This window comes from Podarcis bocagei, assembly GCF_964188305.1.
Source record: "Podarcis bocagei genome assembly, chromosome: 4".
NCBI classification, from domain to species: Eukaryota; Metazoa; Chordata; class Lepidosauria; order Squamata; family Lacertidae; genus Podarcis; species Podarcis bocagei.
Genome location: NC_138128.1, coordinates 61,869,478 through 61,889,896, shown reverse-complemented (window position 1 = coordinate 61,889,896; position 20,419 = coordinate 61,869,478). Strand labels below are relative to the sequence as shown.

Sequence of the window (20,419 nt, the reverse complement as noted above, 5' to 3'; positions counted from 1 at the left end):
AAAGAATGCTAAGATCACACATAAGCAGCAGCATGGACTCATTTCTTTTTCTATGAGAACCCCCTAGAGGTTCTACTATCACAGCCCTCTTCATTAGTGGTCACGCCAGGTTGTAGTTTGGGCATCATTAGCAATCTCGGAAATCACTGGCAAAAGGAAGGCCATTCTTCATCTTACCATGTAACTACAGCACCTTTCACAATACGTACATGGGATGAAGATTGCAGGCCTGTAATACTTCTAGACAGCTAATTCCTGAGGCAGACAGTCTGAAGCACGGCAAATAAGGCAGCTCAGAGATTTCAGCTTGGCTGTTCATTTTCAAATTCATTCTTAAACAGCAGGGGAAAAAAAGTAGTGAATGAGCATCTCCTAAACACATTGTAAAACACACGAATCTAAATTCTTCTGAGTTATAGTGCCCTCTGTTGGAAACATACGCCGACAAAAGAATAAGCAGCTTGGCCTACAACACACAAAAATAAACATAGGAGATGCCAGCTCATGAAAATATGTTAGTCAGACGGCAAAACCTCTGCCTTTTGCAGCGAATGAATTTCTGTCATTTTCCAGAAATGCTTCCTCCCTGCCCCCCCCCCCAGCAATACTTTCGGGCTATTGTTTTGTGTCTAAATTGACTTCCACTCCCCCCACCCCTCTTCAAAGAGAAAAATGGTTTCCTGAGTAATGCTTTTGCTGTGCCAGACAAAATTGTAACAGAACATGTTACTTCTACATACTGTGTACACATCAGGTAAGGCTCACTCTCTCCACGAAGCAGCTGTATTTTCCAAAGCAGAATGTTATACTAGATAAGCTGCTATGTTAGGGAAATGTAAAAATGTATACATGAGCGGTGTACGAAAACCTGACCTTCGGTTTTAAAATCGCAAAGAGCAGACCATAGGAAACACCTGATATTGCAAAGATATCATCAATCTGTCAGAGGATGGTCGGGTTTTTAGATTCTGACACACAATGCATGCAAGCCAGAGGGAGACCTAATTATTCCACTGGGATTCCCATTAGTTGAAGTACTCTGAGGACATTCAAGGAAAAGGCCTCACATAAAGTTTTTTCCCCCCCTGACTGAAATGCTCTGAATGTAAAACTGGAGTCTGGTAATCTAGTCTAAAAATGCTTTACAGTTTGATTCTGTTATTCCCTGAACACCTCTATTTATACCTTCCATGTCCCCAGCATACAGCTGAAACTAAACGTATGCTAAATAGCAGCAGTGGTAAACAGTGGTACATTCTTCACGGGATGAATGAATTATTTTTTGAGATGGGCAAGTAAGTGTCTATTAGAAAGAAATAGCTGGAATGGAAATATCTGCAAGAAAGGTGAAAGTTTGTGATTTCCTTTGGCTGGTATTCACATATGGGGAGGAAAAAAGAATACACTCAAACTATACATATTATAAGGCTATATTTTTATCTTGGGCTCTTGCTGACATGTACAAACCACTTGAGCCTTCCTTTCAGGGTTTATATTGCCACCAGAAACCCTTGATAAAATACAGCCTTATATTGTACAGTGGGGTATAGTTTATTTTCTCCGTATATCATATACTGTATTATATTTATATACATAGACAACTTGCACATGCATAACAGGTTTTAATAAAGTAATTCTAACATCTCAGTAACACAACATTAATGGAGTAACCTAACACAATAATTTTTGTTAGCAATCAGCCTTCTAAAGCAACATATATATAAGAATGTGATAAAAATATAAAAATCAGTATTACTGTGTTACTATTTATGATTCCCTCAATGAAAATTTGAGTTTCTGGTGGTTTGTAATATTTTACTTACATTGAGTTCTTTTTAAATAACCAGAAAGTTTAGTTTCAGTGTCCTTTGGCTGACTATATTTTTTCTGGATAGCATTCTATGTTTAATATAATGCATAGCCCTTGCTTTTTATAATCCCGAGTACTGTATAACCTATGTGAAAAATTTTTTAAAAAGCAAATGCTAAGAAAAAACCAGAAGCGCTGTTGATCAGAAATGTTTTTTTAAAAAATATACTTCTAAATTATGGCAAAAGGTAACTAACACAGCAGCATAATTTTTATAAAAATATTTGTTTTGTCATTAAACTGCTTTTCAGCATCTGTTTTCTCTGCCTACATCAAGCAATGCTAATGGAGACAAAATATTTTTATTCATATCTTTTTAAGCCATCTACAATGATCTGAAAAGAAAAGCTGTGAATAGGCAATTCAATAGCCGTTTCCTTTTGAATGGGTTTTCAGTGCGTTTCATTAACAACTGTTTACGTAAAACATCATTTCAACAGTTCAAACATCAAAGAAAACAGGAGAATCTTGGGCACCAAGCCTGGCAGAGGTACAAGCTTTTCAATTTGGACAAATACAAATCCAGGCAGGAACAGGGGGAGGTGTGTGTTGAAGCTTATGCATTTAATTTGGCTCTCCGAATACACGCGGAGGCTGTGGATTCCCGGCTGTCCCCTCTGCGAGCCAGATGCTTCCTTAGAGGGGCAGTTGCATCTAACATTTGCCATGCCCCTCCCACTCCCTTATCCTTGCTTTAATGGACATTAAAAATAGAACAAAACAGCACTAGAGATGGGAACAAAATACATGCACAACAGGCACAGTCCGCTGTACTCATTCTGCTGTAAAATGTAAAAACAAGAAAGGCCATACAAGCTGTATCCCTTAGGACATATTCAGCTTTTTTAATATAGTAGTGCCACCACACATTTCGCTTCGGATGTTGTATTATATTTATATGTCACTCAAATATTTACCATTTTCCTGAATTCTACTGTGTGTTCTGAAAGCTTGTTATAAGCCAAGTATCTTTGGTTATGTGTTTTGGCTGAATAACAGCTGTGCCTGAACTGCATCAATATGCTAACTTTTCCTTCTGAAGCTTCTCATGTGACAAAAGCCACTCTTTCAGATGACTTCCTCCTGTGTAGTTGCCAGTCTGTCCACTGCTGCAAATCACTCTGTGGCACGGTATTATAATAGGGACCTGAAAAAGACACACAAATACACAAAGAAAAATGATGCTCCTGAAATATTTTTTCACCCTTCCCATTTGATAATGCCCTTCCTGTAGTCAACTATTATTATCCTCTTATTTGCATAAATTTTATCCAGCAGTGCCCACTTGCGGGTCAGTGAGGTTAGACTTATTGATGGAGCAAACAGGGAAAAGCATTCATGGGTACCAAGCAATGCTCGTGTGTGTGTGTGTGTGTGTGTGTGTGTGTGTGTGTGTGTGTGTGTATTCCTTTTTTCAGTCAGGTAGAAAGGAAATAGTCAAGAGTGCAGTGATTTCTTGCGCAAGAGAGCGATCCTGTATGTTTTAAGAATTGCCCATTCACTTCAGTGGAAGTCCAATAACTGCCCATTGCCGCAACTATAAGAGAACATGGAGTTGCCTCACCTTAAAAGTCAAATCAAATCAAAGAGCTGGAAAAGATGCAGGAAACAGCAACCAAAATCGTTAAGGATTTGGTGCACTCTCCTTATGAGGAAAGACTGGGTGGTCTGGGGCTTGTGTGTTTAGAAAAAAGATGGGGGGTGGCAGAGGTTTATACAGTAATACATACTGTGGGGAAAGTCCCCCTTTCTTGTTCCACGGTACTTGAACTTGAAGTCATCCAATTAAACAGATTGGCAGCATATTTTGGACAGACAAAAGAAAGCACTTCACATGCTGCTTAAAAAATATGGAACACTCTGCCACAACATATTATGGCCAGTGAATTCAAAAGGCAATTAGACAAACTCAGCTAGGAGAGACAAAAACGGCCATGACACTTTCAGCCTTGGAAGTCTTCTCCAAGACTTAAGCCTAAGCTATTCTCAGGTCTTTCTACTTGGAACACAAGAAGAGCCCTGCTGGATCAGATGAAATGCTCATCTGGCTTCCTGTTCTCACAGTGGCCAACCACATAAAAATGCAAGTGTTTCAGGCAACTTCATTATACAGTTTTGGTGAATGCATCCACCAAAACTGTATAATGAAGTTGTCAGAAACACCTATGTTGACAGCTCCACAACTTAGTCCTTACACATTTAAGGTTTGTTCTCCAGTCCTGTCTGGGTTTCTTGCCCTAGTTTTTCTCAGACTTAATTTGTATGGCCCACAAATAGCCTGTTTGTTCCCTCCTCCCATTTCCACTTCTATGCAACTCCTTTTCCTTGACATTTGCCATCAGTTTCTGTTAGTTCCCCCATTCTACTCTGAAAATCAGTATCTGATCCAAAGACTCATCTACGGTGGTACCTCAGGTTACATACACTTCAGGTTACATACGCTTCAGGTTACAGACTCCACCAACCCAGAAATAGCACCTCGGGTTAAGAACTTTGCTTCAGGATGAGAACAGAAATCGTGTGGCGACGGTGCGGCAGCAGTGGGAGGCCCCATTAGCTAAAGTGTGCTTCAGGTTAAGAACAGTTTCAGGTTAAGAATGGACCTCCGGAATGAATTAAGTACGTAACCAGAGGTACCACTGAACCAAATAGCATCTTTATAAAATCAAGCTTATTCTAAGTACCATTATCACTTTATTCTTGCCTGTTATTCTTGTTCTTGCCACATACTTATTGCATACCTACTGTACAGGAAACATGTTTCTTCTGTACAGCAGCTAACATACTACTGTTAGTAAATCTATGGTAAAGGAGAAACTTTAACAAATTTATGAGTACGTAACCCACTGTATTAGTGGAGGATTGTTTTATCAAACAGCATTACTGATGTTCATAATTTTTTGAAAATTAAATTAAAACCCATAGTGTAGTAATTTCAGATGTAACATGAGTTTGCACACAATGAATGTGGACACAACAAAGGAGGAAGAAATAATTGTCATGATTTTTTAAAAATAAAAACACTCTCTTTTCTTCTACTTGAAAGCGCGTGCTAGGGATCTGTTCCCATTAGTTAATACACATTTTGGATCACGTCTGCAAAATGTACACACTACCTTTTTAGCATGATTACTGCTGCACAAGGGGCAGATGGGGCTCATCAACCTGGTTAGGTATCCCGTTTAGGAGAAGGAAAGCTCAGGTCCTAAACCTCCACTGCCTTGCAGGATATATTTAGAAGAAGAAAAGGCTAAGGAGCAAGCCCTACACAAATCCAGGGGGGATTCCTAAGACAATTGGATGAGGCCTTGTGCGCCTCCTTCAGGCAACTCCTGCAGCCAAGCTGGTGCCAAATGTACTACTCTGCTTTCCTTTGGATCAAGTCAGCGAGGCCCAGAGGTGGTGGTGGGGGGGTACTGTCGTCTGGGTAGTCTAGGCCCTCCATACATACAGGGAGGTCACTTTGGTACTGCTAATGCTGTAGTTTGATTTCAGCCCTCCCCTGGAGGCACACTCTATTGCCTCTTGAGGCAGATGGATGCCAACAACTGGTACACAACTGTTTCCTTGTTACATTGGTAACGGGTAAAAATGACAATTATTTGGATCTTTGATCATATGAGTGAGACCTCCATTAGGAATGCCATTGCTGGTGTGGGTGGTACCCTCAAGACGTGGACAAGAACCATGTGCATATAGCTGGGCCCTGAAGTACTGATAGAGAATAGTTACTGAGAAAGCTGTGAGTGCTGTGAATCTGGCCTCTCCCTTGTGGAAATTAATGAACCCAGGACCAGAAAAGGCTGCCAAATTCTTCCCTCCTCCCCACAAGCATAACGAAAAGCTGATCCAATAATCAAAGGCAACCAATTCCACGAAAATTGGAGAATTCTGCCCTAATAAAGCTTATATGAAAGCACAGATTAGCAGAACAAGAACTGTGTTCGCTACCCCACTGCTGTGTTTTGTTGCACATATTTAGTACACCACATGTAAAAATTCTCAATCCCAGCATCAGAAGGTTTAACAGGTGTATTATATCAGAGTCAGCACAAAAACAGCCTGGTTCTCATGATAACTACTTTTCAAATCAAGTAGCAGAGTAAATGTGACTCCAATCCCCATAACTTATTAGTGGATTTGTTAACGACTCTCACTAGGCAGCCCTAAATGAGCTTCCTCTTGTATTGCCAAATTCTGCCTTTTGGAACATACAGAGCATGTTTTTCAGCTGACTCCAGCTCTTCCTGAAAACATTGTTCTTGATTTCCACAGTGAAAACGATCTCCCTCCCCACAAAAGAAGCTTAGAAAGTCAAATGAGGGGAAATGGTGGGTAAGAAATGAGAAATAGAATGGCAGACATTATGGGCAGATCACACAAAGCAATATGAGGTACAAAGCTGATATAAGAGCTTTTTGCAGTAGCTATATTCACAAATTTGGGAACATCACCATGAGTTCTTCTGCCACAGTACAATCAGAACCAATATTACATTTGCCTTACAAAACGCATTTGGCAACTGTGATCCGTAAAATTAGACTTGCAGAGAACTTCTTATACCTGCTTCTGGGATAACTGAAATGGATGTGACCGATGTCCTCTGTTAGAAGGGAAGTTTAGTACCAAATGACCTTCCATACAATAAAGGTGCAGTCTAAACTGATATCTGCTATGTGAGTATCCTTTTAAGCCCACACATCCCAGGTAACTTTCAAGGCTACCATCCAAATGTGGTAAGGAAGCAGGGGCGCCGACTTATAAAAAATATTGGGGGGGCCCATACCGGGGTCCTGGGGGAGGGAGAACGCGAGAAGCAGCGCGAGCCTCTGAGAGAACGCGAGACCCCGCGCAGCTGCTGCTCCTGCCTCAAGGCAGCGGGTTGGCCGGGTAGGCGTCGGTTCCTTGCTTGAGCAGGACCCCCGTGCCTGCCCACCTCCCTCCAGGTAGACCGGGTAGGAACCTGGCCCTTTGTATAGAAGCGACAGGCGGGCGGCAGGCAGGCAGGCAGGGAGCGTGGACGTTCCCTGCCTGCCTGCCTGCCTGCCTCCCCCCAGGTAGACCGTGTAAGAACCTGGACCTTCGTATAGAAGCACCAGGCGGCCGCAGGCAGGCAGGAAGGCAGGCAGCATGGCCGTCCCCTGCCTGCCTGCCTGCCTGCTTCCAGGTAGACCGGGTAAGAACCTGTACCTTTGTACAGGCGGCCGCAGGCAGGCAGGAAGGCAGCAGGCCAGGGTGCGTGGACGTCCCATGCCTGCCTGCCTGTCTGCCTGCCTGCCTCCCCCCAGGTAGACCGTGTAAGAACCTGGACCTTCGTATAGAAGCGCCAGGCGGCCGCAGGCAGGCAGGAAGGCAGCAGGCCAGGGTGCGTGGACGTCCCATGCCTGCCTGCTTGCCTGCCTTCTTCCAGGTAGACCGGGTAAGAACCTGGACCTTGGTATAGAAGACAGGCTTGCAGGCAGGCAGGCAGGCAGGCGGCTGCTGCTGCTGCTGTTCGGTCGGCGGCTCCTTTGCTTTGCTTGCTGCCGCCCAGGCCCCGGGAGCCACAGAGCCAGCGCCGCCTGAGGAGGCATATCCAGCCAATTCAGAGACGCTGCTGCTTCTCTCTCTCTCTCTCTCTCTCTCTCTCTCTCTCGTTGTTGTTCCGTTCAGATTCCCCCTCCCACCCGGCGGCTCCTCTGGCGTGTCCTGGCAGCAGCGGCGGCAGCAGCAGCTCCTCCTGCAAAACACTTTCCCCTCTCCCTCGGTGTGTTTGTATTTGCGTGTGCGTGTGCGTGCGCGCGGCGAGCGAGTGCACCTCCTGCCTCTCTCTCCCTCTCTCTCCCCCCCGCCGTGCAATCTCCTCGGGACTCTCCAGTCCTTTTGATGTTGCCGCGGCCGCAGCGCTGGCCCGCCAGACTTTACACGAAGGTTCGCACACTAATAATTTTCTTAAATTGTTGGGGGGGCTCTGCCCCCCCAATCGAATTTTTGAGGGGGCTCGGGCCCCCTCAGGCCCCATGGAGTCGGCGCCTATGTAAGGAAGGGTCAGGTATACTTGCCAATCATCAGCACAGAGAACTGGAAATCTTCCACCAAGATGCACTCAAGTGATCCAGGCACTGATAACATTAGTGAATAATCCTGAACTAGACCACCTGTTATGGGCTGACTCCACCAAGGACCACGTGTGCTTCCTGACCACTGCAAAAGAACTTACCCACAAATGGGTGGCCATGTGGGTGACCTGTTGCCCACTCCAAGCAGTGAAAGCCTCTTTCACTAGCTGGCTGGGGAACTTTCCACATGTCCCCAGACCCAGTGGGATAGCAGGCAACACGGACCGAGGTAGCCAGTCTTGCAATTACCAGATGACAAGTTAACATCCTGACTTGAGACTCTTGAGATCGACTGTCAGAGGAAGCAGGTCTCAGTGCTGAGGGGTGGAAGGCTTGTGTTTTAGACTCTAGTCTGGCTAACATGGTACCCTCTAAACATTTTGGACTACACCTTTCATCTTACTTGACTACTGGTCATGCTGGCTGGGACTGATGGAAGGGCACCTAGTTGCCTATTTCTGCACCGCTCTTAGGCAGCTGAAACTTTATGCCTCACTGTGTTGAGAACAGAAGCTTCCTCCTTAAACTGGGTGGGGGATAGTTAGTTAGTTAGTCTTTCTTCCTCCTCCTTTTCACCAGGCACATTCTGATAGTTCTACTTTGCATGCTTAACCTCTTGCTTTAAACATTCCTGGGGAATGGTAGAATTCCCAGGGAAATTTTGTAGTTTATCTGAGAAGATCTTATCTCAAGTTTGGAGAGTGGGGACACTAAAAACAGGAAGTAATGTGATGAGCCAATCAGGAAGCTTAGTAAGTAGAGCAGGACAGAGATACGGTAATTAGGCAACGAGCAACCAATGTTTGTTGCGAAGAATGTGTAGTTAGGTGTTTGTTTTTAAAAAAGAAAAACGTTTTAAGAGCTCAGTTTTACTTAGAAGTAAGCCTTCAGTTCAATGGGACTTAATTCCTAGTCAACAGTGGTTCATGGCCTTTGGAATTCTCTCTTGAGCAAAGACAGGCTTGGTGCCCACTTTACTGTTAAGGCATCAGGTGAAAAGATTTTAGTTTCCCCAGGCTTTTAAGAATGTCTGGTGTTAGAATTTTTAGCTTAGAGCAGTTTAGATTCTACAGTCCATATGAATGTATACCTGTGTGCCATTTTGTTGCGGTAGCTTTTATTATTATTATTATTAATTGTTTTTCCATTGTTTCTTATGGCATTGTTAGCTGCCCTGGGATTCTAAATTTACTGTGCAGGATATAAATTGTATAAATCAATTAATCAGTCAATGAATACATTAAGTAAATAAACAAACTAAAATAAGACAAACGGAAACAACATATAATGAATTAATTAGTAACATGTATTAGGATTTCAACAAGTGCCAGGAAAATTAGCTTTTCTCATGCTAGCATATTAGCATACCAGGCATATTAAATTGTAAAAGTTGGGGGTGTGGAGAGAGCATAAGTTTTGAGCCACAAAACTTTTAAGGAAGGAACTTGTCCTCATACTGAATTGTCAGCATAAGCTGAACACATTTTTTAAAAAAAGATTTTGAAGAGCTACACTGACTTGTGACTTTTGTGTGTGTTCAAATGTGTGTTTAGGATCTGTAGTAAAGGGGCAGGAAGTGCACTGACCAAGCACAGGGCTCTTTTCCCTTCCATATATTGCAAACATCCCAATGTCTTGCATTATTAATGGCTTTTAAACAATTTATGATTTATTTGGTGAAATTTTAAATTGGGTGATTTGGTCAGACTCTTGAGGGTTTTTTGTTTTTGTTTTTGCTACTACAAAACTTTTGTAAAGGTCAAATTTATATAAACCATACTCTGACCTTGGGGCATATTGTTTTGTAAATTGCATACCATCTAAAATGTTAAAGTCATTTTCAGCATTCAGCCAATGTGCACAAATTATAGCATTTTTAGAGAAGATGGAGCTCATCTTGAAATATATCTGCACTCCACAAGCTGAGCATTTATAAACATGGTAGCACCACTTGTTTTAAATATGGTATCTGGCATGGAATATTAAAAAATGGAAGATTGAGACCTGCTGGTTGGAAGTGCACAAAAAACATCTTGAAACTAGCTGCAATAGATCTCACAAACAATATGTGACTATTTCATCTGCATAAATAAACTTGATACCATACAAGCTCCTTCGGTGCTCTGTTTTGAAATATTTCTAAAAATCTTAAACAGGCTACGTCAGCTTCCAAATCTCATGACACTGACTTACCCTCAACACTTGCTCCCCTTTTCATTATAGCAAGCTGCTCTCGCATATAACATAAAACAAATGCACTTGTATGTTGGAGGGTATATTGAAGTGGCAGTCAGGAATCTAGCGACATTGGCATCAAATTTTATGATGCTTTAATTTTTGGCTTGGGTTGAACAATCTGTATATGAATTGAATATGCCCTTATGGATATTGGTGTTAAGTGTGGCAAGGCTGCTGCACACTGAATGTGCAGGATCATAAAAAAAGATTTTTCTAACACTGTATACACTGAACCTCAGGAAACTATTGACGTGGGGTTTATAGGGGTGTGGGAATGGGTAGGGAGTGAGAACTAGCTGATTTCTATTGTTGGAAAGCAGACTATTGTGGGGGATAGATGGGTGAACCATTAAAAATACAAAAACAAATGTGTTGGGGGGGGGATTTTATATCCCAAGGTGCATTCTTATTTATTTATTTAATTTCTATCCTGTTCTGTAATTTCATATAAAACTGTATCTATGCCGTGTGCAAAATCTCAATTAAAACCAGAACAATAATATGATCAAAGCATAATGCATCAAAGAAACAGAAATGCAGTGGTACCTTGGGTTAAGTACTTAATTCATTCCGGAGGTCCGCTCTTAACCTGAAACTGTTCTTAACCTGAAGCACCACTTTAGCTAATGGGGCCTCCCGCTGCCGCAGCACGATTTCTGTTCTCAACCTGAAGCAAAGTTCTTAACCTGAAGCACTATTTTTGGGTTAGCGGAGTATGTAACCTGAAGCGTATGTAACCTAAAGCGTATGTAACCTGAGGTACCACTGTACTGAATGGGCCGTCTGACAAAAAGGCTATAAAAACAGTAAATCATTTTCATATGAAGGCTGAAAAGAAGTAGAACTGAAACAACCTATTCTTAAGTATCTCAGGATAGTTAATATGTCTCAAAACCCAACCAAGGCTGTGATGTCAGAAGAAGTGTGCTTCCTGGGGGTTTTTATTTGGAAAAAAATCTTGCTTATATTTCTTCCTTTTCCAGAAACTATTGCAGAGGTTTTTGGTGGGTTTGGATTTTTTTTGTTCTATTTTGTTTTGGCACATTGCTTGAAGTAAAAATAAGAATATATTAACACTGTATCCTCAGTTGGTTATTTCAAATGTCACTTCTAGATTTTGAAATATTTAATCATTTGCAGTTGCTTAAGACAAAAAAGCACAGCAGCAGCAAAAATCAGCCAGTTTGGAGGATTTTTTTGGTACCAGAATGAAAACTACAAATGGTAAGTTCTCAGAATTTCAAGGCAATGTTTACTACTGTACATGTGACAATGCAATAGAAGGACTATACTGTAGGTCTATGGGTGTGTAAATTCTGCAATGAATATACACTGAGAGTGTAACTGTAACCACAAAGGTCTGGGTTACCATTAAAATATACTGGAGCAAGAGATGATTGCATGGAAAGCTGGAATTGCCCTACCTGAGCCAGGAAGGCTGATATTCTATCGGCTAAATGGATACTTTTGGAAAACGAACTACAAAATTAAGCCCACATTCAATAACACATCAATCAGAAAATAAGTACTGTACCATTACTGTACCACGTACCTACGGGACTGCCTCTCCTGGTATGCCCTGCAGAGAACCTGAAGGTCCACAAATGACAACACTTTGGAAGTCCCAAGCCGCAAGGTGGTTAGATTGGTCTCAACTAGGGCCAGGGCCTTTTCAGTACTGGCCCCGACTTCGTGGAACGTTCTGTCACAAGAGACTAGGGCCCTGCGGGACTTGACATCTTTCCGCAGGGCCTGCAAGATGGAGCTGTTCCACCTGGCCTTTGGTTTGGACTCAGTCTGACCCTTGTTTCCCTCCCTTTATGATTTTGATCTAGGGGCCACTTTTAAAATAAGGCTGCATTTTAAATTGTATTTTAACCTGTATTTTAAATTGGCCCCCCCCCTTATATTTTTATTGTAATTTTACTAGTGTTAGCTGCCCTGAGCCTGGCTCTGGCCAGGGAGGGCAGGTATAAATAAATAAATTATTATTATTATTATTATTATTATTATTATTATTATTATTATTATTATTATTATTAATCAATAGAGCTGGAGTGTATATGTCAACTCTCCCACCTGCTGCCTAGCAAGTAATGCAACTCGAATACTTTGATAGTATGTATAGTGGGAAATTAGGAACTTCCAGTGATAATGCTCTTTCCATTCTCATTCTCCTACAGTGTAGGAGTCATAGATTTACAGTGCCACTGAGCTGACGGTAAGGCTTCCATCAGTGGAATGGAGAGGGAAGCAATTTTCTGTGATTCTCCATCCCCCTGTAGCACTCCCCACTAAATCCGCTCCAGAAGGCATCCCCAAAACACACATGTGGAGCAGATGTAGGTTAAGTGTGAGGGACTGCAGGCAGGAGGGAGAATAGCTGAAAATTGTTCCCTCCTTGAACAGGGAGGGAAGCAACTTTATTCCATTTTTCAAATAAAATAATATTCCATGGTTTAAAGTATGCCTATATATATTTTTTAAAAGAAAATGGCTCCCCTCATCAGTCTGCTGATGTAAACTTTACTCTCAGTTGAGCAATACTGCTAGATACAATGCTAAGTGTGGAAAATACTTTCTGGTTCTCACTGAAAAACAAACATCATATTAGTTATAAAAGCAGTCAGTGCATCTTTAATATTTAGGCATCAATGCTACGAATGCATGATTCCCAGCAGTAGTGAAAAAATGCACTACAGGTACTATATCATCTGTGCCATTTAACAAGATTGATCAATGCCTCCTTTTGGTTTAATTGTGGTGACAACATTTAGCCAACTAAAAATAATTAAATGCACAAAAAAATTTTTTAGAGCCCTGAGGATATTTTGGAGGGAAAAATACTGCCAAAGGCTTTTGCTTTAGAGCTTCAGTTGCATTTAATGCAATTTTTATCAATAACTCAGCAGCTCATATTACTACAGCCCCATTGAAATTTTCATGCTGGGAAATCTAATTCATCCAATACATGAATCCATCACTTACAGTGCCTCGTTCTCAAATGCTATAAAACTTCCAAACCCATAGATTTGTCTCCAACAAAAAATAACATGAAGGGGCCTTTCAATCAATAATGGAATCCCTCTGATTCTGGTACCAGCTGAATATTTTCTCCAACTTTGCTTTTGTTCTTCTGGGTAGAGGCCCACAAGGGAAAGAGCTTGTTTTCACTCGCAGCCTCATCAATACCTAAATCCTGGTGAACAAGTGACACTGAGAAGCTGTAATCAATAGCTCCCTCTGCGTTTTTTCTTCTGGTCAAATGGTTCAGCACTACTGACAGGCTTGACACTTAGAACATGATGCTAAATCTTTATCAACAGCCAGCTAGGTGACTGGCAGAACAAGACTCAGGGTGGTCATTAACGCTCGTGGCAATCTGTGAATAAACTAACTCCTCAATAATGTGTTTGTTTAGAAAAAGGTGAGGGGGAAAAAACTCCCTGCACAATGTATTGATTGCTTTTGAACTGCATTTAGCAATTTCAGTCTGAGGATGGAACAGAATGTTGCACAACTGTGATGCTCTGCTTGTTAGGGGTTTTCAATTTGATACAGCGGAAAACTGACCATCCTATTATACTGGTTGATAGACTGAATAGTTACAGAAAGCTGCCAAACTGTCAAAAATAGATCAGGGAGGCCATAATGGAAACAGCTGAAATATCAAGTTATAACACACAACAGAAATCACACTTAGCAAAAAATAATCTTTCGGTTTGTTCATGTCCTATTGCTTTTTCTCCCCCCTGTTCTGTGATAGAAACAAATACTGTAATATGAACCAGCATGTGTTCCAGTTTTATTGCTAGCCACCTAAGGAATTAATGCACAACTAGGTTTATGTGCGTACCACATTCCAAATCAATGCTTCACAATCTTCTCTTAAATGCACAATTACTCCATTCAGTCTTGAATGTTTTAAACATTTTGACTGAATAACACACTTCACTTATGCTAGATCGATGTTAGTGTCAGGTTTTAGCTTGAATGATAACATAAGCATATAAAATTGGCAACAACAAAAATCCTAGGCAGTTACTGCAGCTTGTACTAGCAGTTCTACTGAACATACGATATTTAAGTCATAGAAGAATCATTTATGATAGTCTTGGACTAATCAGCCCAACATTCTCCAATTCCCAGGGGTCTGTATGATTTCTTTTTGATCTTCCCATCCTATTCTAATGAGATTTTTAATTGAACTTTATGGGTTCCTTTTAAGGACTGCAGCCATCACAATCCATCTAAACTGCAGTAAACTATTTGAAGTTTTCTTCACAAAAAGGTGAGCCATCTCCACCAAGTCCTTGGCATAATTTAAAGCAAAGATGTTGCATCTCTCAGCTGCTGCCGGCACCTTTTCCACCTTCTCATAAAGTTGAAGGTCAGTGTATGAATTATGTGATCAACCTAACTACAAAAGGAGACCTGTAGAATGCACACTCCAGAAATTAAGTGGGCAAGATCTGCAGTGTGAAATAACACTTTTTCTTAGGGAAACAAATCAGGGATATTAGAAATATCGACTCTCATAGCCTTTTTAAAAAGTCTGATTTCTAGTAACACTCCAATTCCAGATCCTCACAAGATCATGTTTTTTGTTTTAGTAAAGACAATTTGGACTGGTATCTGTACAAATTGTAAATAAGGTCATTTTATACAGTGCCTTTTTTCAAAAAAAAATGTTTAGGGCTACTCTCATTTCCCTACTCATATTGAAATACTGCCCTTCAATGAGGCCAAGCCTAAATTCACAAAATGTTTAGGGGTATGCGTCCCTCCACGTCCCCCCAGAAAAAAGCACTGATTTTATATATACTGGTTGCATTGTGTTTTGTGAATGCAATGAAATGCATTGCAATAGCCCAATAATATGTATTATTTCTGCAAAAAGCACTATACTAATTAAGCAATCTCTTGTGGGTCCATGGGCTCCAATGCCTATATTGTCCACATTCATGTCAATTCAGAGGACAAGCTCTAGGTGTGCAAAGGCATCCATTCATAGAGCTGTCTTCTTGATTAAAGAAGAGTTTCATGTATGCACTGAAATCTAGACTGATGGAAATAATTTTATATATTTTGTTTTAATGTTAAGTGCAGTATTTGCAAAACTTTTACAGTTAAATTTGATATTTATTTATAAGAGCATGTATAAAATGCTTAGTATTTTAAAAAATCTCTAAGTGGAATACTCTATGTACAATACAGAAACAATATCTAGTGAAACAAAATACAACCTAAAACCAATGAGACAACAGCCTAAAAGCACATAATACAAAGATTCATAGACATAAAAAAAAGAGTCTGATGTTCTAGATCTGGAAAAACATGGACAAAAAGAGAAGTATTTGCAAAACATCTGAAGCAACTGCTGGTTCCTCTTCACATATGGTAGAGGGAAGGTCACGCCACGAATCAGAGGCAACAGCAGAAAATGCTTGTCTTTGAGTCATTATCCTACAATATTTTTGCATTGTTCTGCTCCTGAATAAGCTCACGTACCAGGGCAACGGCAGAGGACAAGATGGTTGGACAGTGTTCTCGAAACTACCAGCATGAGTTTGACCAAACTGCGGGAGGCAGTGAAAGACAGGAGTGCCTGGCGGGCTCTGGTCCATGGGGTCACGAAGAGTCAGACACAACTAAATGACTAAACAACAACAACCAGGGCAACCAAGGGCAATTCCATCCCCAAACTAGGCCCAAACTCAGAATGAAATGGGTTGAGATAATCAGTTTCCTCCAAGAGTATCTGCAACTGGACTGCCTCCACCCTTTCAAGTACCTTACCCATAAAAGGGATATTAATGACCAGGGAGTAGTTGTCAAGTTCTTCAGGGTCCAGGAAGATCTTCTTTACTAGTTAGCCACCCTACCACCCCCCTTCAAGGAACCAGGCACCTCACTCACCCACACACCAAGATGAGTTAACCACTCCCTGGACCTACCTGGCCAGCCCCTCTCAGCTAGCTGGCCCACTACTCAAGGATGTAATGTAGGCAGAAAAGTAAGCCTTATCTGCCACCTTCACCGCCATGTAGGAGGCACGGCTCTGTGCTCTGATCAACTTTGCACTTTGACTCTTACACCACTTGTCCTCTAGCCTTTTCCCTGGAAAACAAGGAAGCCTACCAGGCTCCACAGTGTCAGAGGGGGCCCCAGGAGCAATCAGGTCAACAGCCTGACACTCTTCACTATTTCATAGCAACACCAAGGCATTGAGAGGATCACCAGCTTTGGTTTGTGGAAAATCCTCCATAGCATTCAGGAATCCCTGGGATCCCATACCTTTCCAGGGGTGAGTAGCATTCGGGAATCCCTGGGATTCCATACCTTTCCAGGGGTGAGTCAGCCTAATGGGCCCCACACCCTTGTAGATGGGGATTGGAGCTGTAAAACCAACATTTCACCAGACAATTGCCTGTCTATGATAATGGAGAAAATTCACCCCTCTCCTATTCAGCCAACTCCACTCACACCCTGTATCAAGGCTGTGTCCTACCCTATGATGAAAACTTGTGACAACCCCATGGTTGCCATGAAATCCTGAGCTGGTATAGTCAAGGTAGGCTTGGCGTGAATATTGAAGTCTCCCAGAACTAGCACCCTGGGGTTCTCCAACACCACACTTCAGCCCACCTCAGCCAGCTAGGCCCACCTCAGGCAACAAAGTGGATGGTACAACACCAACAGCTCCAATCTGTCCTGCTGGTCAACACAAGCCACAGGTCCTCAAAGCCTACCTCAGAATTGAGAAGCTTCATGGTGAGCATGAAGGAAATTTTATGGACTACAGCAAGTGCTGTATGCTAAGGTGGAGATGTCTGAATTAGCTTCATACTCTCTCTATATGTAGCTTCAGCTTCTTCCAATCTATGCCCAAGCTGTGTAGCAGTGGAAGAGACTCATGATACTAGCAGTCATATTGAGTGCAAATGAGTCTTGAAGGTAAATGGCAAGAACAACATACCAGACAAACCTTCCCATTCTCACTCAGAATCAGAATCATAATTCTAGATACTAGCTGTTCCAGGACTCAGCTCTGCCAAGTTGCCCCACATGACCAGTACCCATGCACCCCAGACTTCAGTGTTTGAATGTGGGGTATCATGACTCAAAAGCATTAAAAAAATATTGCTTTTCAGGTTCTAGGACTGAGCTCTGGCATGGAAAATTCTGGTTCAGATTTAGCCCTGGCTGCTTCTGCCTTTCTTTGGGCAACATAGTGATGGATGGATGGATGATTGATTGATACCGCTGAACCATTAGCTCTGGTGCTAGTACACGAAGTTCAAAAGGCTGGAGGGCTTTGGATCAGTTGTTGCATCAAAATGCAATTAAATGCTGCAGAGAAAATATATGATGGGGATGCTGCTACTATTTAGGGGCTTTTTCTCCCCATAAAGGGAGAAATGCAAACCAAAGCAAAGCATTACAAGGCCAGAATCCTTCCCACCCACCCCCCTTCCCTGTCCTTTGATAATGAAAGCAAATCAGTAAGGTCATTCTAAAACTTTGTGCCAGCACCTAGATAGCTTCACACTTACAACATAGGTCACAATAACAAATGTCAGCCAATTCTCATGCCAAGGTAATAATATGAAATTAAAAAATATCTGAGGCAATTGTCAGACACACGTCACTAATGGGGCAAAAATGACTAAACTAATGTATAATTATATCCCTAGCTTGCTACAACTAAAAGGCTGTGTTCTACATTGCCTAAATTGGTGAGCGTCTTTAATGGAGCTATGCCACAGGAATACGGAGACAATGTGACTCGCTGTGCGAAGGAGGCTGGAACGTGCCTCTCTCCCAAAATCCAGAACCTGACACATTGGGGATCCAAGTCAAACTTGTTCCTATATGAGTGCAGAGGGCATTTTGCCCTTTCACACCATATGAGCTCATGTAACCAGAACTGTTTGCAGGTAATGAAACAAAATGTGTTACCTCCGCACCACCCTAATGCTATTAAGAATCTAAAAGACGATCTCATCTCTGAGTGGGACTAGTACCTATCCAAAAAGCATAAGCCTTTTATTTCATTGAAGAAAAAGAAAGGAAAATGAACTAAATTTGTACGGGTGGATGCATTAAAATAAATGCAGCACTCCTATTTCAAATAAATGATGGGGAAAATAAATCATATTAAACTGGTTTATGCATTAATGCTGATTAAAAACACTTACTGACCTTATTACTCATGGGTAGAGTAGTTTTCACAGCAGATATATTTAATCTAATGACATTTAGCCCACAAAGCTTTCTATCTAAAACCACCATCTTCCATCAACTTTATTTTAAAAGTTGACATGAACTTACAGGATTGCTTCTCATTGCTCCTCCCACAGCTCTGGCTGCCTTGCTGTTGCCTGCCAGGTCCGCTAATTGCTTGTAAGAAACTGCCTCTCCAAATTTCACATCTCTCAACAGGGTCCACAACACTTCTCTGGTGAATGAAGCTGAAAAGGAAAAATAAAAGAAAAATAAAAAAGGAAGAAGCAACACAATGTTCAGAAGCAAGGCTTTTTTTTTTTAATCTACCCAAGATAAAAATAGTCAGGAAGACTGACATTTAAACTAGGGTATGAAGAGCAACATTTTCTCTTTTGAATTAGCACACCAATCAGTTCTATTATTGTGTTCTATATTTAAATTCATGATTATTAGAGACTGTGCTCCAAGTAATTGATCACTATTAAAAAGGCATTCAGTGCTTTGATTTTCCTATATTTTTAATTTGCTTCCAGTACAATTATCCTGTTAACACATACAATGTGCTTTCCCATTAAATTGGCAGAGTATAAATTAGCATACAGTCAAATTAAAAAAAAAAAAGAGGGGGAGGAAGGGAATAACTGGCGGTACTTATTTTATAAAGCTTGTATTTCCTAATTTCAAACTTCAGCTGGGTCACACTATAAAGGAAGCCCTACAGCCAGCAGACTGTATTACCCTAGCTGACTGTTTTTATTTTTTATTTTACCCCCAGCAAAGACCCTCTAGCTACCATTTAGCATTCTAGATATCAGAAACTGCCTGTGTCTCTGAAAATTTGCTGCACATTTAAATAGGGGAAGAAGAAAAAAACTCCTGTTAGAAATGAAAGACTTATTCATTTTCTGTCTAGTTACACTTGATTTCCATATTGTTCTTAATAAGGCATGGAGGGAAGCAAAAGAACATGGCAACCTGCTAACGTAGCTGCTGGCACATAATGAGACATTCATCTATGGCAGGGGTTAGCAAACTTTTTCAGCAGGGGGCCGGTCCACTGTTCCTCAGACCTTGTGGGGGGGCTGGAATATATTTTGGAAAAAAATAATATTAACGAATTCCTATGCCCCACAAATAATCCAGAGACACATTTTAAATAAAAGCACACATTCTACTCATGTAAAAACACCAGGCAGGCCCCACAAATAACCCAGAGATGTATTTTAAATAAAAGCACACATTCTACTCATGTAAAAACATGCTGATTCCAGGACTGTCTACGGGCCGGATTTAGAAGGTGATTGGGCCGGATCCTGCCCCCGGGCCTTAGTTTGCCTATCCATGATCTATGGTGATTAAAAATTGCCTGTGGTTGACCAGGCATGATCCAACGAGAGGCACCGTTGCAGCAGATGGCGCTTTGCTGAGTTTTCTCCAGTCTGAAACTGTGGTGCACCTGCGCTGCCCAAGTCTAACACACATAGACCTACTTTAAACATTACAGTGGTACCTTGGTAAGTTGAACGGCTTGGCTCCCGAACAAATCAGCTCCTGAACGCCACAAACCCGGAAATGAGTGTTCCGGTTTGCGAACGTTTTTGCGGAAGCCGAACATCCTGTGCGGCTTCTGATTGAGTGCAGGAAGCTCCTGCAGCCAATCAGAAGTGGTGCCTTGGTTTTTGAACTGTACAAGAATACCTTAGGAGCTGCTTTTCTTGTAGAGTCATCCCAATCAGCTGCTGAAATGTTTGAAGGCCTATAACCAAAAGGGTTCTGCCAAGCTGGTGTGTTGGAAAAATGTACGTTACTAACTGTGTCCACATGGGCCCAGAGAGTGTCTTTGGAAAAGAGAGCATTAGTCCACCACTTTTCCTTCTCAGCAGTTGAAACATAAAAAGAAGAGTTTGATGCACTATGCCTAGGTAGAAACATAACAGCCTCATTCACCTCACTATGGTGAGAAAATGGGGAAATTTCACATCTG

The 20,419-nt window shown here is 41.6% G+C and overlaps 1 protein-coding gene across 8 annotated transcripts in view; it reads right to left on the bottom strand.

Moving 5' to 3' along the window:
• Positions 1 to 2,156: 2,156 nt before the first annotated feature.
• The window catches only part of MGMT (O-6-methylguanine-DNA methyltransferase), a 180,185-nt gene continuing 161,922 nt past the window's right edge, over positions 2,157 to 20,419 (bottom strand). For all 8 annotated transcript variants that reach the window (XM_081193096.1, XM_081193095.1, XM_081193099.1 and 5 more), the window contains 2 exons: positions 18,541 to 18,680; positions 2,157 to 3,017 (listed from right to left, as the gene is read on the bottom strand). In XM_081193096.1, the coding sequence (XP_081049222.1) occupies positions 2,886 to 3,017; positions 18,541 to 18,680 (272 nt within the window). In that variant the 3' untranslated portion in view covers positions 2,157 to 2,885. The remainder of the gene's footprint in view (positions 3,018 to 18,540; positions 18,681 to 20,419) is intronic.